The sequence below is a fragment of the Mastigoproctus giganteus genome, chromosome 5 (assembly GCF_048544385.1).
Source record: "Mastigoproctus giganteus isolate SK-2022 chromosome 5, ASM4854438v1, whole genome shotgun sequence".
NCBI classification, from domain to species: Eukaryota; Metazoa; Arthropoda; class Arachnida; order Uropygi; family Thelyphonidae; genus Mastigoproctus; species Mastigoproctus giganteus.
Genome location: NC_143579.1, coordinates 36,380,851 through 36,396,936, shown reverse-complemented (window position 1 = coordinate 36,396,936; position 16,086 = coordinate 36,380,851). Strand labels below are relative to the sequence as shown.

Genomic DNA, 16,086 nt, shown 5'->3' with positions numbered 1-16,086 from the left:
GTCAAAAAAAAAATTTACACAATTCCCTCCAAATGTTTGTCCAGTTCCTCCTTAAATTTATTTAACCTATCAACTTCCACAATGACAGATGGAAGTTTGTTCCAGCAATTAACCACCCGCTGGCTAAAGGCAAATTTCTGCACATTTTTCTACATCTGCCTTTCTTCAATTTAAATTTATGGCCCTCTTAGGTTCATAATCTGAACAAGTGGAAGAATCCCATCAGAATTCAGCATGCTCAACCCATTCAAGGCCTTATTCACCTCAATCAGATCACCTTGCAGGTGACTAGTCCCCAGCCGCTGCAATTTGCAAAACTTAAGTCTCTCTTGGTAAGAGCATCCCTTCATTTCCCTCACCAATCTTGTTGCCCTTCTCTTTACACGATCAAACAAATCTACATCCTTCCTAAAATGAGGGCACCAGACCTGTATGCAGTACTCAAGGTGTGGCCTGACCATTGCCTTATACAGAGGGACAATCACATCCTTTTCCTTGCTAGCAAAATTCCTGTATATCATTGACAAAACCCCATGACCTGCCCTGGCAGCCTGTCTGCATTGCTCAGAAAACTTCATATCTGCCTGCACAATTACTCCCAGGTCTTTTTCATTTTCTACCACCTTAAGTGCAGTACCACACAGTTGGTACGTTTCTCTGAGGTTACTTCTACCCATATGCAGTACTTTGCATTTGTCAATGTTAAACGTCAGTTGCCACTTCTCAACGCATCTTCCCAAATTATCTAGATCCTGTTGCAGTAGCACACTGCCATTACTGTCGTTAACAACCCTGCCAACCTTTGTATCATCTGCAAACTTCAACACTAAGCCTGATATATCTTCATCAATATTATTGATAAATATTCAAAACAACAGTGGACCCAACACTGAACCCTGTGGGACTCCACTAATAACATTAGTCCACACAAGAGGCACCCATTGATTACCACCCTCTGTCTTCTCCCACTCAACCATCCTTTTATCCATTGTATCTACTGCCCTTAATACCATTCTGCTCCAATTTGTACAGTAGTCTTCCATGTACAACAGTGTCAAAAGCTTTTCTGAAATCCAAGTACAGGTAGCCCTTGTTTCGCACTGGTCCAATTTGCGCTGATTCGCAATAGCACCGATCACTATCCACAAAGGCATTTTTATTTTTATTTATTTTTTTTTTGCAATTTTTTTTTTTTTTTTTGCAAATTTTTTATAAATTGAAAGTTAAAAATCGTCAGACAAAATTTATCAGCATGATACCGTGCTAAGTATCGTGCACTGTTCACGTGATTTAGGACAATCTGAGCCAATCAGCAATTAGCGCATTCATATCAAAGACCAGAAAGATTCCCGCCCTCAAAGTAGCCACTCGTGGATGCAGGTAACAAAGGTCCATGCGGTGGAGTATTCAGCTGGTTGTTGTTTACGCTATTTACACGTTGTAAATTTATTACACTAAATTTTTTTTAGTTATTGTCCTATTAATAAATCGTGTTATAAAGTTTTATAATTTAACAGAATAAAGACACACCATGTCTTGGAAAAGTAGTTAATTGACTCCTAATGCAATATTCAGAAGGTAGAATCTGTGTAGGGCTATGCATATGCCTCCATCGACTATTACTACAACTATGAAGAATGCTAATAAAATAAAACAATCGATGCAAAGTGGTAGGTAAAATTTTTGGTGCCCGGAATCTAACCCTGTGATAACCGATTGACTCCATTAAATAAAGGGTTCCATTTGCGCCTGTCCCCCCCAGGAACCTAACCACACGTAAATCGATAGAGACCTGTATATGATATCAAAATTATTTTTTGCATCCAGTTCCTTTGTAACCACATCATTATATCCAATAAAATTTGTCACACAAGACTTTCCCTTAACAAACCCATGCTGTGTCTGAATCATTGCTGCAGTCTTGTCTAGATGATCCTGCAATACATCTTTAACCATTGACTCCATTATTTTACCCAGAACAGAAGTTAAACTAACCGGTCTGTAATTAAGTACTTGTGTCAATCCTTCGATTCCCCTTTGTGAATTGGGGATACATTTGCACATCTCCAGTCCGTGGGGACCTCCCCTGAGTCCAAGGATGCTCTCATAATTATGGCTAAGGGTTTGCTTACTTCCTTTGCTGCCTCCTTTAATAGATGATGTTAAAGAGTTTTGATGTTAAGCCCTTTAACACACCTTGTCCTAAGCTGAAAAACATGCAGAAATGTCAACTTCTTGTTGAAAATAAGTCCAAGGAATTTGACTTCTGTTACAACCTGGGATGTTGTTTTGTCCATGCCTTAAATCTGGGTCAGGATGAAGATTATGTTTGCAATTGAAATGTATACAAATGATTTTCTGTGATGAAAATCTGAACCCATTAATCAATGACCAAGATGTAAGGTGAGCAATGGTTTTCTGCAGTTGCCTTTCAATGACCCTCATATTGCATGAATGACAAAATAATAATAAAGTAGACAACATAGAGGGCATTGTTTACCACGGGCGGAAGGAGTTTATTTTTATGCGTGAAAAGTGTGACACTTAGAATGGATCCTTGTGGGACTCCCTCCTGAAAAAACACTTGAGAGAGTAAGTATCCTAAATAAACTTGAAATTGGTGATTCGAAAGAAAGTTTTTAATAAAAAGAGGAAGGTTACACCCCTAAGACCAAAGGTATAGAGATATTGTAATATTCCAAATCGCCAGGCTGCGTTTTACACTTTTTCAATATCAAAGAAAACTGCTACCAAATGCTCGGATTTAATAAAAACGTCACAAATGTATGTTTCATGTCAGATTAAATGATCCAGAATGGATCTGTCTCTTCAGAAGCCGCACTGTGTCCTGGAAAGCAGATCATTTGTTTCCAAATACCACACAAGGTGGGCATTAACCATTCTTTCCAGGATTTTGCACAAACAGTTTGTCAGAGCGATAGGATGGTAGTTACTCGGATTGCTAAGATCCTTTCCTGGTTTTGGGAAGGTAAGAACGATGGCCTTTAGCCAGGAATCCAGAAATTGTTTCTTAAGAAAAACTCTATTAAATAAAATTAATAAGTGATCCTTAGATTGTGGTGAGAGGCGTTTTATCATTTTGAAATGGATGTCATCTGGCCCCACAGCAGTTTCATGCATGTGAAAAAGTGCTGTATTTAACTCTTCCTGTTTAAAGGACTTGTTATATGGTTCAAGCCCTTTTAAAGAGAAGTTTAATGGATGTTTCTCACTTTTCTCTTTCAGGACCAAAAACTGTGGTGGGAGGGGGAATGATGTTATTGTAAATGTTTCCCCTAGGGTATTTGCAACTGCAGTTTGGTCTGCAATTGGACATCACTGTGTTCAACGATCGCCAAAAGACATAGTGGGTATTTTCTCTTCATTTTCCGGATCTTATCTCAGGCTACTTTTGAGCTAGCAGTCTGGGTTATGGACAATGTAAAATGGATCCAAGATTTCCTTTGGCTCTGATGTTGGATGTAATGTGCTTTTGTGCCTGCACATTTAAATGATATTAAATTATCAGTTGTGGGATATTGGCAGATTATCCCCTAGGTTTTGTTTTGTGCCTTTTTTGCTACTGTGCATTCTAAATTCCACCAAGGTTTAGGAAATAGTGGAAACTGGCTGGACGTTCTTGGGATTGCAATTGCAGCTGCATGGACAATATTTTCTGTGATTGCATCATTTATGGGCTCCTGACTGACTGCAGCGATGTCAAGATTTGCCAGACATTGAAAAGCATTCCAGTCAGCCTGATCGATCTTCCACAACAATAAACTAAGTGGGTGACAAGGTCTATCACAGGGAAATGATCGTTTCCACATGGGTTTCCTTCCCCTGCCAAGTAAATGAAGGAAGGAGAGAAGGGGATAAGATAGAAAGATCAATGGCAGAGAAAGTACAGGGAGCCATGTGGAAGGTGTTTGATCCCACATTTAGAAGGGATAGGTCATTGTCAGTGAGCATATGCTCTATGACTCGTCCCCTTCCATTGATGTTAGCACTACCCCACAGAGTTATGTCCATTAAAATCCCCAAGAAGTAATAAAGGGGAAGGCAATTGCACTGTTCGCACTGTTCTAAAAAATTCACACTGAATTCGCACTGTTCTAAAAAATTTAAGAACTAGGAGTCAAAAATTCAAATTACAGGGCTTGAGGTTTAGATTAGCATTAGTAGAGGACAATGCAAGAAAGCAAGCTTATGCAGCATCAGCAAAAATAAAAAAAATAATAAAAAGCGCTCCGATTTCACCCCTCCGTTTGTTCCAAATACCTGTCCAGCTCAGTTTTAAATTTATTTAGGCTATCAACTTCCACAACAAAAAATGGAAGTCTCTTCCACCAATCAACTACCCGCTGGCTAAAGGCAAACTTCCGAACATCTATCCTACAACTGTTTTTCTTCAATTTGAATTTATGTCCTCAGGTGATTATTCTGAGGAAGAGGAAGAATCCCATCAGCATTGAGCATGCTCAAACCATTCAAAGCTTCATACACCTCTACAGATCACCTCGCCGGTGCCTAGTCTCCAGACACTGTAATTTGCAAAACTTAAGCCATTCTTCATAAGAGCAACTCTTTGTTCCATTCAATAATCTTACTGCACTTCTCTGTACTTGTTCCAACAGCTCTACATCCTTCTTAAAATGAAATCTCCAGACCTGTATACAGTACTCAAGGTGTGGCCTGACCATGGCCTTATACAAGGGGATAATCACCTCCTTATCCCTGCTAGAAAAATTCCTGTATATCATTGACAATGACACCATGAGCTACACTTGCAGACCATCTGCACTGCTCAGAAAACTTCATATCTGCCTGCACAATTACCCCTAGATCCTTTTCAATCTCTACCAATGTGGCCTTCATGGACTAATAACTTTAGTCCATGAAGAGCAGTGTCCATTGATTACCACTCTCTGTCTTCTCCCACTCAACCATCCCTTTATCCATAACAGCAATTTGCCTCCAATGCTGCACTGCTCCAATTTGTGCAGCAGTCTTCCACATGCAACAATATCAAAAGTCTTTCTAAGATTCAAATACAGTCAATTCTGGTTATTTGGGACACATCGGGACTAGTGCATTTTGGCCCAATTAAGCGGCTGCCCCAATTAGCCGAAGTTTCACATAAATAGTTAAAAATACAATGGATTTCCGCTTTACTATTGGTCCAGTGTACAATCAAATCACGTCACGATGGACTCACCATAGTAAAGTACGATTCACTACACGATGTGCAGTAAGCGCCGGTCATTGTGATCACGTTTGTGAATTGAATTTTAATTCTATTAAACAGCAATTCTAATTAGCAAAAATAGGAGGATTATTATCCACAGGCTATAAAAGTAAAGATATATTAAGCACAAATTTACCCTTTATTACCTTACCAATTAAAAAATTAAATGATATGTGAAAATCAGAAGCATATACGTGATAATCAGAATAATTAATACATACTGTAATAAGTACATACTAACTAGTTGATATTTCTGTTCACTAGCATTTGTGAGTAGGGGTTAAATTTTTTTAAAACAGTAAAAAGATAAGCAATCAATAACAAAGAACACAGCACACACAAACGCATTCTCACTTACGCGTATCGTATCTTGCAAGTAACACGATACGCGTAAGTAAGAACAGGGAGTAACAAGATATGAAGTTTTAAAAATAGGAATGAAGAGAAGATTATGAAAATTAATTTTTTTATATGATTGAAGATTTCATGGAAGGAAGTGTAAACACATTTCACCATAAAAACCCACAGAATTCCAGCTGTTGATATTATCACAAATTCAATAAGATCGAGTTTCCTATCCGTTTATGATAGATTGCACTAACAGGTGACTGCTAATTGTTTTTATTGCTTTATGGTTGTGACCTCCAGAAATCCGACAGAACCACATGGTACAGTCGGAGACAATCATAGGGTAATCGCTGGTACAGCAGTCTCCTGCCCCGATTAAATGGCATGTTGTCCGAATTAAGCGAAGAGTAAACCCTGGCTATTTTCTCGATTGAGTTCTGTTTTTTTAAGTTTTGTCCCAAATAAACGCCTGCCCCGATTAACCGTTGGCCCAAATAACCGGAATCCACTGTACATGATATCAAAGTTATTCCCTGCATCCAGTTCCTTTGTGACCACATCATAGTATCCAATCAAACTGGTCAGACAAGATTTCCCCTTAACAAAACCATGCTGTGTCCGAGCTATAACTGAAGTCTTGTCTAAATGATTCTCAGCAGTGCTTCTTTTCCAGTGCCTCCATTAATTTCCCTGGAACAGAAGTTAAACTAACAGGTCTATAATTAACTGTGTTGCCCTTTGATCCTCCTTTGTGAATTGTGAATACATCCCCTGAGTCCAAAGAAGCTCTCATAATTATGGCTAAGGGCCTGCTTACTTCCTTTGCTGCCTCCTTTAATATAACTGGATAGATCCCATCCAACCCAGGTGCCTTTCTTATGTTTATCTTCAACAATTTCTCTTCCACTTTCCTCTTAGTTATTATAAAATCATCTAGCTCACTGCCAGAGTTTAGTTCACCTCCGGCATTCCCCTCCCTGAATAACTCCTCGTGTGAATGTAGAGGCAAAATACTCATTTAGTTTGTTAGCCACCTGAGCAGGATCATCAACAGTTGAACCATCAATATCCAGTGGACCAATCTGATTCATCCCCTTCCTTCTACAGTTTATGTAGGTAAAGAACTCTTTGCTGTTTTTCTTTGCATCCTTTGTCAACGATTTCTCATAATCTGCCTTTGCCTTCCTAACCTCCTTTGTGACTTGATTACAGACCAGGTTATATCTATCATAGGCTTTCATGTCACCCATATAAATTAATATGTATTCCATGCATTTTTCTTCTCTGCCACATGTCTCATTAGTTCATCTGACATCCATTTAGGCCTAAACCTTGAACAATATTTCTTAATTGGTATGTAAAGCCTAGTAGCTTCCAAGATTAATTCTTTGAATGCTTCCCATTTTGAATTTGCTGTTGGTAACATCATCAGTTGGTCCCACTGTATAGAATTTAAATACTGTCTCATACCACCGTAGTCACTTTTACGAATGCAAATACCCTTTCCTTTATCCCTAATTGTAGTTTCCTCTTTGAGTAAATCCCACTTCAGCACACCGTGATCGCTGCCACCTAGTGGTTCCTTTATCTGCAGATTCTTAATGCATAAAGAATCACTACTGATAATCAGATCAAGAGTATTACTTGCTCTAGTTGCTTCCTGAACATGCTGTCGTAGAAAACAATCATCCAATAAATTCACAAAAGCCTTGCTAGTGTGTGAGTGGCCAATCCACAAATTCCAAATCAATATCCGGGAAATTAAAATCTTCCATTATAAGACTCTGATTTACTGGCCCACTCTATTTTCCTGTATATTTTTTTTTTATTATACTCATCAGAGTCATTAGGCCTATAACACACTCCTTACTCTCAATTTTGATTTCCCAGTGCTTATATAACACCAAACTGACTCCACACTGCACTGTTCAGTGATGTCCACTGGCTGTACCTCCTTGGATTTTGTGTGTTTCTTAACTAATAGCATAACTCCTCCTCCCTTCCTATCCTTCCTGTACACACTGTACTCCCCAAATTCCAGTTCCATTCCTTATATCTGTGTGATACCATGTCTCTGATATCCCAACAATATCTGCTTTTGATGTTTTGACCAACACCTCAAATTCTTAGGAAGGATGTATATTTGCTTCAGCGTGTACAAAGAAGGGCAACAAGACTGGTGAGCGGAATGAAGGGATCTTCTTACCAAGAGAGGCTTAAGTTCTGCAAATTGCAGCAGCTGGAGACTAGGCACCTGCGCAGTGATCTGATTGAGGTGTATAAGGCCCTGAATGGGTTGAGCAATGTGAATTCTGATGGGATCCTTCCAATTGTTCAGATTACAAACCTAAGGGGGCATAAATTCAAATTAAGAAAAGACAGATGTAGAATAGATGTGCAGAAATTTGCCTTTATTCAGCGGGTGGTTATTTGCTGGAACAAACTTCCATCTGTTGTTGTGGAAGTTGATAGGTTAAATAAATTTAAGGAGGAACTGGACAGGCATTAGGAGGGAATGGTGTGATTTTTTTTTTTTTTTTTTTTGGCTGATGCTGCATAAGCTCATACACTTGCTTTCTTGCATCACATGCCACTACTACTACTACTACTACTATTCATCAAATTTACTTACCAAACTCCTATCATTAGCGTACACGCACCTGTTCCTATTCTTAGCTACCCTAACACAACCCATGTATTTATTTGTACCGCAATGACTCACAGCAGTCTCTGAAATCCTCTGCATCTTGTTTTCCAGGCTGCTGCTCATTCCAATAGAAGCAGTGCAAAAATCACTTAATCCAATAGAAGCAGTGCAAGAATCTAAGAGGGATTAGTAAAATGAATGAAGGTCAAATTCGCACTGTTCTAAAAAATTCAAGAACTAGGAGTCATAAATTTAAATTACAGGGCTTGAGGTTTAGATTAGATTATATTGTAGGAAGTTTTCATTTAGCCAGTGAGTCGCTGATAGCTGAAACTAGTTTCTCTCACAAGTAGTTGAGGCTGACAATTTGAATAAATTCAAAGGTCTACTGGATACTTACATGTTTGAGGAGGGAAGCATATAATTTGTGTTTTCTCATCTACTTGATTGGTTTTGTTTTATTTTATTTTATTTTATATTTTTTCCAGTGCAGCATTTGTACTTCCTTGCACTATACAGCGAATACTATTACTATAAGCTGTCATAATCTCCTTTCCATAAATTAAAACCCTTCCTTTTGCCTTTAACAAATTGCTCCTTCTTTTCTTATCATCCAACTTAAACTCTGTGATCACTCACTGCTAATAGTTCCTGCCCTGTCAGCCCTATGATGTCATCTGGTTCATGGATAATGGATCAGATCCAAAATATTCTTGCCCTTAGTATTTTCCCTAACATGCTGATACAAATAGCAATCATCCAGTTGATTTAAAAATTGTTTCCCATGGCAAGTTTCCACCCCCTGCTCCAATCAATTAGGAGCAAATTGAAATCACCCATAATAAGACATTTACACTTGCTTGCCCATTCCATTTGTTTGTAGAGACTCTCATCATAAACCTCACAAACTGTAGATTACTCCCAATCTCATTATACCTTTGCTTTCAACTAACTCACACCACACAGAATCTATGCTTATGCCTTATGAAAAAGCATGTAGTTCTCTTTTGATAAGAAGCATAACCCCATCAACCCCTTCTATTTTCCCCATCCTTTATAAATACATTGTACATTCCATAGTGAAACTCACTGTCCCTTATTTTGGGGCAGCATCGCATTTTCCATTAGCCCTATCAGCATCATTTGTCCTGGAATTTGAATTCACTCATTTCATTGACAAGACACCCTGAAATCAGCATTAGCATTAGCATTAGTTGAGGCATATGATGCAAGAAAGCAAGTTTATACAGCATCAGCAAAAAAAAAAAAAAAAAAAAAGAGTGTAAACACAGTTAAGACTAAGCATTCTTGTACAGTTAACTACTCCGACACAACCTGTGAAGTTATTTAATTTGTTTCCCAAGAATTAGTTTCCCAGTGATTTGAAACTTCACTAGCTTCAGAACACCTTGCCAATATCAGCTGTTGTGGCAATAAACAAGAACTACTGAGATGAGTGCAAGCATTACTTTCACCCATATCACCAGATAAACACGTATCAGTATTACCTCATTCACCCCTAACTAGCAGTTTCTCTGAACCCATAAGGTATCCTCAATGATACTGACAAAAAGCCTTGCCCCACCTTTTATTCAGGTGCATCCCATCTCTACAAAATAGATTATTTCTACCTACAAGTGCAGATCATGCTGTTAAAAATTTCTCCCAAAACTCCTTGCAGAGTCTCTCAAGTTCTGAGTTAATCCATCAGGCTTTTAGCACATAGTTCCTCATATTGTGCCTGAGCAGAATTGCAGACACACTCAATCTGACCTAACTCAACATTTTTGCAGCATTGTCCCATATTTTCCCAACAAATCATCAGTTTCTGATGAGATGTAAACCTCAATGTTTCCAAATAAATGACAAATGGTGGTCACAAATGCACCAGTATTGTGCAGGGCTTCTTAATCTTTTTTTTTACAGTCAAATTCCTCCCAAATTTGCTGTGCCACCTCACCTCCATTATTTTAATTCCAAAATTTGTAAATGAAATGCATGGTCAGAAAATCTAATTTTGAAATACCTTGCTGTTTAAAGCTACAATCTGCACATTAAAATGACTTGGAAACAAACCATACCTTACCTCCTTGGTTAACAACTCTAGTATAGTGGGTTTATGGAAGTGAAAGAATTGAGTCTTTATAACATTAAATTCATTATGAGAACCAGTTTTTTGTGAACTAGGCACACCACATTAAAAATTTTCAACTGAATATTATCTTACCTTAGGTTTTTTGGATATATATTTTAATAATGAAATGATCAGATCAAAATCAATTTCATTTTCATCAAAGTTCTTAAGGCCTTCTATAGTAAATTTGGAATATCTGAAAGAGATAAAACAAACATATATATATATATATATATTTTGAATTATAAAGCTGAGGAGCATATTTTTAAAAAGGCAAATTAATATCATTAGTTCTTTAGAGTGATTCAATTAAAATGCAATGGATCTATGTCACTTATTTTTAGACAGACTATTTCTCATTTGGACCTTGCTTTTTTTTTTTAATTATTAAATTTGGCTAAAATTTTTGAATTTTATGTCAAAACTGAATTATAACCATTTAAATTTTAATATTTCTAAATTTAAATTCTGCCTAATCAACTGGTTTTTCTCAATGGAAAACTTCTCTGTTCTCAGTTTAGTCTAAAAATGTCAACTGAGTATTTTTGAAATGAATGTAAACCAATTTAATTTTTTATTTGGAGCAGAAAAAAAAATACAATGGTTGTATGCAAAGTTCATCCTTTGGTATCCACATTTAGCTGAGAATAGCAGCTAATTATGAAGGTATGCATTATCATTGCTTATTTTTATTTTTCAGATAAAATCAACTTACCTTCATTTTAGAAGTATGACTAAAATAGACTAAACTAACACTAAAGATTTTAGACTAAACTAAGGAGAAGGAGGAAAAAAACAGTTCATTAGGCAAAATTTAAATTTAGAAATTGTAAAATGAACAGTAATACTTAGTCTAATTTTAACATCAAATTCAAAAATTTCAGCCCAAATATAACAAATAACTTAAAATAAACAAGATAGACCACAGTGCCTTTTAGCATTAATATTGGTAGTAGAAAATTATGCAAGGAAGCAAGCCTAAGAGCAGCAGCCAAAAAAAAAAAAAAAAACCCACCTCTACCCACTTTTACAACATCAGATGGAAGTTTGTTTCAAATAATTACTCTCTGGATCAAAGCAAATTTTTGTACATCTATTTTAATTAAATGCAATAAAGTTTAAATTTTAATTAAATCTTATAACTGAAACTTCATGTACCGTAGAATGTCGGTTATCTGGAATGCCAGTTATCCAGAATAATTTGAAAGGCTGAATTTTTCTTTTTTTTCTTTTTTTATTAATAGTAGTATTTGAAACAATAGTTTATTATGCTACGAGAGTGTTTCTGTCGGGTTTTTTTTATTATGTTGTATATCTGGTGAAATGTTGGATTAGGACTGATGGGTTTTCTTGGAAACCCTGAGTGATAGAGTTTAGTCATTTGCTTCCGTGAACTCAATTTTCCATGACATTTTGTTATCTTCATTTCATATTATGTTTAGTTTAGCTCCAAATTTGGTAAGAATAATATAGGACTGAAAATGCGCAATCTATTATTCTTATCAGTTTTTTATAGTAAAGTGCCAACGAAAAGAAACAGCGCTGAAATAAGCAGAAAACCAGGAAGAATGCAATATAATCAAATTGATATTTGATTATCAAATATCTATAAATTTTTCTCAGATCATGACAGTCTCTTCACTTATCCGTGAAAATTTCGGCCTATTTCAAACAAAATCATCAGCTAAATACTTTCATATCAGTGGAGCAGTAAATATATGTAGGCCCATCTTCCAACGAAATGGCATTAATACACTTTCACAGTGGCAGTGATTCAACTTATATTGCAGTAAGATTTCATTTTGCACAATACCAGGTTTAACCTTTCTTTCATAGAACAGTTTCTAAAGAAGCAAGAAATTAAACAATATACAAACTTTAGATTTAAAGTTTATATTTTATGTTTTACCTTATATTTAAATCTCTTTCAGTTCATCTTCAGGCATATTCACAAATGTGTAAAGCATCTGCCATGTCTGTTCATCTGCCTGCATTTAATAATTTAACTCCCTAATGGGCAGATTTTCAATGAAATTTTGTATTTGAGTCTTTTAGACTGTAGCAAACTGGAACTCATAACAGTGAAAACCTAGAACAGTACATCACCTCTTCTGTCTTCCAAGCCATCAACCAACCTGATAATCTTTTTACCTGCAGCAGTACCTTCTGGGAAAGTACAATTTTCATAACACTGTCAATTACAACAATAGTCCCCAAACTTCTAAACTGGAAGGTTCAGGAATCAGTCTACTTCAGACCACTCAGCCATTATCTTCTTCTGGTGCACTCTGTGGACCCAATACACCAGCTCCAAGAGATGCAGTTTGATAGTGCACTAAAAAAGCAAATTGAGACCTGTTCACAAGCTCACTGAGAAACATACTACTGGCTTACCTCTACTTCCCCACACTGACCCTACATCCCCCCTGGTAGTGTACAGAAACCAGCCAGCAAGCATTTTCAAAGTGCAAAAGTCTCTCACCCCCAGACTAGTGGATGCTGAAAGGGAGGAATATAGAAACATCAGGAACACCCTGCATATCCATGATCAGAAGCAAAAAGGCCTCTTGGCAAAAGAGAGTCATGACCATGGGAATCTCTAACCCCTGGAATCTAATCTACTATCATCGCCAAAAGACTGCTCAGAGGAGAAATCCAAACCTAATCGCAATTATACTTTTACATGGGAGGAATCAGTGGAAAACATGATGAACATCCTGACCCTAACAAAAAACCAGCCAAGCATGGACCTTGAAGCACAGATATGCCTAAATAATGAGAACTACTAAACAGAAACCCTAGAAGATTCCTTCAGACTCAATGAACTCCAAGCTGCTCTCTTGAAAATCAAAGACCACACAGCTCCAGGTCTAGACCTCCTGGAAGTTGATGTAGTAAAGAAATTTGCCTCTTTGTACGCAGAGCACCTACTTGATCAGTTCAATAGCTGCCTGTCTACTGGTACCATTCCCAACTCATGGAAAATTAGCCAATCTCAGATTTATTCTGAAGGGTCGATATAAGCCAACAGAGCAGCCCAAGTCATACAGACCAATTGCACTTCTCCCTGTTTTAGCCAAACTTCTAGAAAGACTCCTACACTACAGACTCACCTCACACTATGGTGATTCAAATCTCTCATCCTCTTAACAGTTTGGCTTCAAGCCAGGTCTCTCTATGGATGATACCATATACTAACTCCTCGTGATGGTGGCTGCTACTCCTGAAAGGTGCTCTCTTGACATCACTGTCAACTTTGCAGGTGCATTTAACTTGTTTTCGTGGCCAAGCATCCTCTGTCACCTTCTACAGGCCAAGTACCCATACACCACTACAACTGTATAAAATCATATCTGAGCCAGAGAACTGTTATGATTATCGCAAAATTTCAATAACTCTCCAGGTCTGTCGTCCAAGGTTTCCCTCAAATTTCAATCCTAGGACCATTCTTCTGGACTGTTGTCCTTGACAAGTTTCTCGAATTAGACCTTGGAGTGAACATAGAGCCATAAGCAGACTAGCTACTATCTCTGGTGAGAAGGCAAAGTCAATCCTCCTGAAAGACCCTTAATCTGCACCGGTCTACTACCATTAACATCACAGAAACCTCTATTAAATTAAATTACTCAAAAATTAAATATCTTGGGATAATCATATGTACAAAACAAATATTCCTTCCTCATCTTAACTATCTGGCCCACCAAGGTAAAAAACCATGTAATGATGATCATTCCCATCTGCCATGAGGACTGGGGCCTGAAACAAAGGACTGGACAGTGCAAAGTGATTGGACAACTTCAGACCACAGGATAATCACTACTTCATAAACAGAAACTTGGAAAGGATCCCTACTATAAGACAGATGCAGAACAGATTCAACATCCGCAAAGCTGACTGGGACAAATTCAAAAGAAAACTAAGCCAAGAACGGGCCTACATGGAAGCCCACAGAAATATTCAATCGGAGATGGAAAATCCAGAAATCCTCCATGGAATCATGACCAAAATGATCACCACGACAGCGGAAGCAAGCATGAAAAGGAGAACGCCAATCTCAAGGCCAATGCCTTGGTGGACCCCTGAGTTGCAAAGGCTAAGGAAAATGGTACATGGAAAACTAAGAGAATTTCAAAGGGCAAGAAGAACCTGGCCACAGGAAGAAGTCACAGAAATGAGAAACAGGTACAGCCAGCTTAGAAATCACTACACGGAGCAAATCAAAAAGAGCAAAAGAGGAAGATGGCAGAGATTCGTCCAAATAACAGGAAACACCGATCCCTAGGGAGTGGTGTTCAAAATCATAACTAGCAAGCTCCCCAGAGGAGAAGTGATGGTGGCAACAAAAACGCCACAAGGCTCATTGACCACAACATGGAGAAACTCAGTTGCAAATATTCTTGCAGCAATATTCGTGGAACCGCCAACAGAACTGACAGTGGAGCAGGAGGAGATATGCCACGCAAATGAAAGATATATAAACACCCGTAAAGAACCGCTGTTTACTCTTGAGGAGCTCCAAGAAGCGTCGGGCAAAACGAAAAACAAAAAATGCCAAGATTTAGATCTAATTGAACCAGAGATAATTAAAAAGACTGCTGAATGTGTCCCCCCAACTCTTACTACGACTATACAACAGCTGACTAGAGCAAGGTCACTTTCCAACACAATGGAAAAAAAGCCATCTTAAAATTGACACCAAAAAGCCCTACAAAACTGCCGGAGCTGCCTACATCCTACAGACCGTCGATAGCAAGGCAATTGCCTTGCTATCGACGGTGAGCAAAATCCTGGAAAGACTACTAAAAAAGAGAATCGAACAGCATTATATGGAAGCAAACCTTAGCAACTCAAAACAATATGGATCAAAATCTGGAACCTCTACTACTGATGTGATCCGAGATCTCCTTAACAAAGATACACAATATACCAGCAAGTACTTCCTGGTGATCGGGGTGGACTTCGCTGGGGCATTCGACACCCTTTGGTGGCCGAGCGTCCTAGCAAGGCTTCGTGAGGCAGCCCTTCCAAAAAATCTATTTGACTGTAAAGTCCTATCTCACTGTCAGGTAAGTGCAGATCCTTGCACCCTTTTCCAGCATAACGTGTGCAGTTTGCAGGGGCTGCCCCCAGAATTCTGTCCTGGGGCCACTCCTGTGGAACTTTGTCCTCAATGACTTTCTCTGCAAGGACCTGGGTTGAGGTCCAGGCCTTCGCCGATGATTTACTTCTAATCACAGTGGCTGATTCAAGAGCCAACCTTGAAAAACAAGCAAATGGAGTGCTGCAAATCCTACAGAATTGGGTTAAACTAAATAACCTAAAACTAGCACCAGAAAAGACCAACTCGGTCCTCTTGAAAGGAAAACTAAACTTAAACAGGCCAGCACAAATCAAAGTAGAAGGAATAACAGTAAAATTATCAAATGAGATAAAATACTTAGATCATTGACAACAATCTCTCATTTAAACCGTGCTTAAACTACCTCAGGAAGAAGATACGCATATACACAGCACTTATAGCAAGAATCACGCATAAGGACAGGGGGCTAAATAAAAAGACCCTCTCCCTATATCACAAAACCCTCTTCATCCCGGTAATTATGTACGGATTGCCAGTATGGATGACGAAAACCAGCACAGTAACAAACAGGAAAATCCTTGAAACAATTCAGAGGAACATACTACTTACAATCACTAGAGCGAGTAGCA

General features: G+C 38.1%; 1 protein-coding gene across 1 annotated transcript in view; it reads right to left on the bottom strand.

The window, feature by feature from the left end:
- LOC150085305 (ATP-dependent DNA/RNA helicase DHX36-like) overlaps positions 1-13,519 on the bottom strand; it is a 184,096-nt gene extending 170,577 nt beyond the window's left edge. Inside the window, exons 1-2 of the mRNA XM_090374522.1 lie at positions 13,491-13,519; positions 10,471-10,573 (exon numbers count right to left, since the gene is read on the bottom strand). Of these exons, the coding sequence (XP_090230648.1) occupies positions 10,471-10,573; positions 13,491-13,519 (132 nt within the window). The remainder of the gene's footprint in view (positions 1-10,470; positions 10,574-13,490) is intronic.
- Between the last annotated feature and the right edge of the window lie 2,567 nt (positions 13,520-16,086).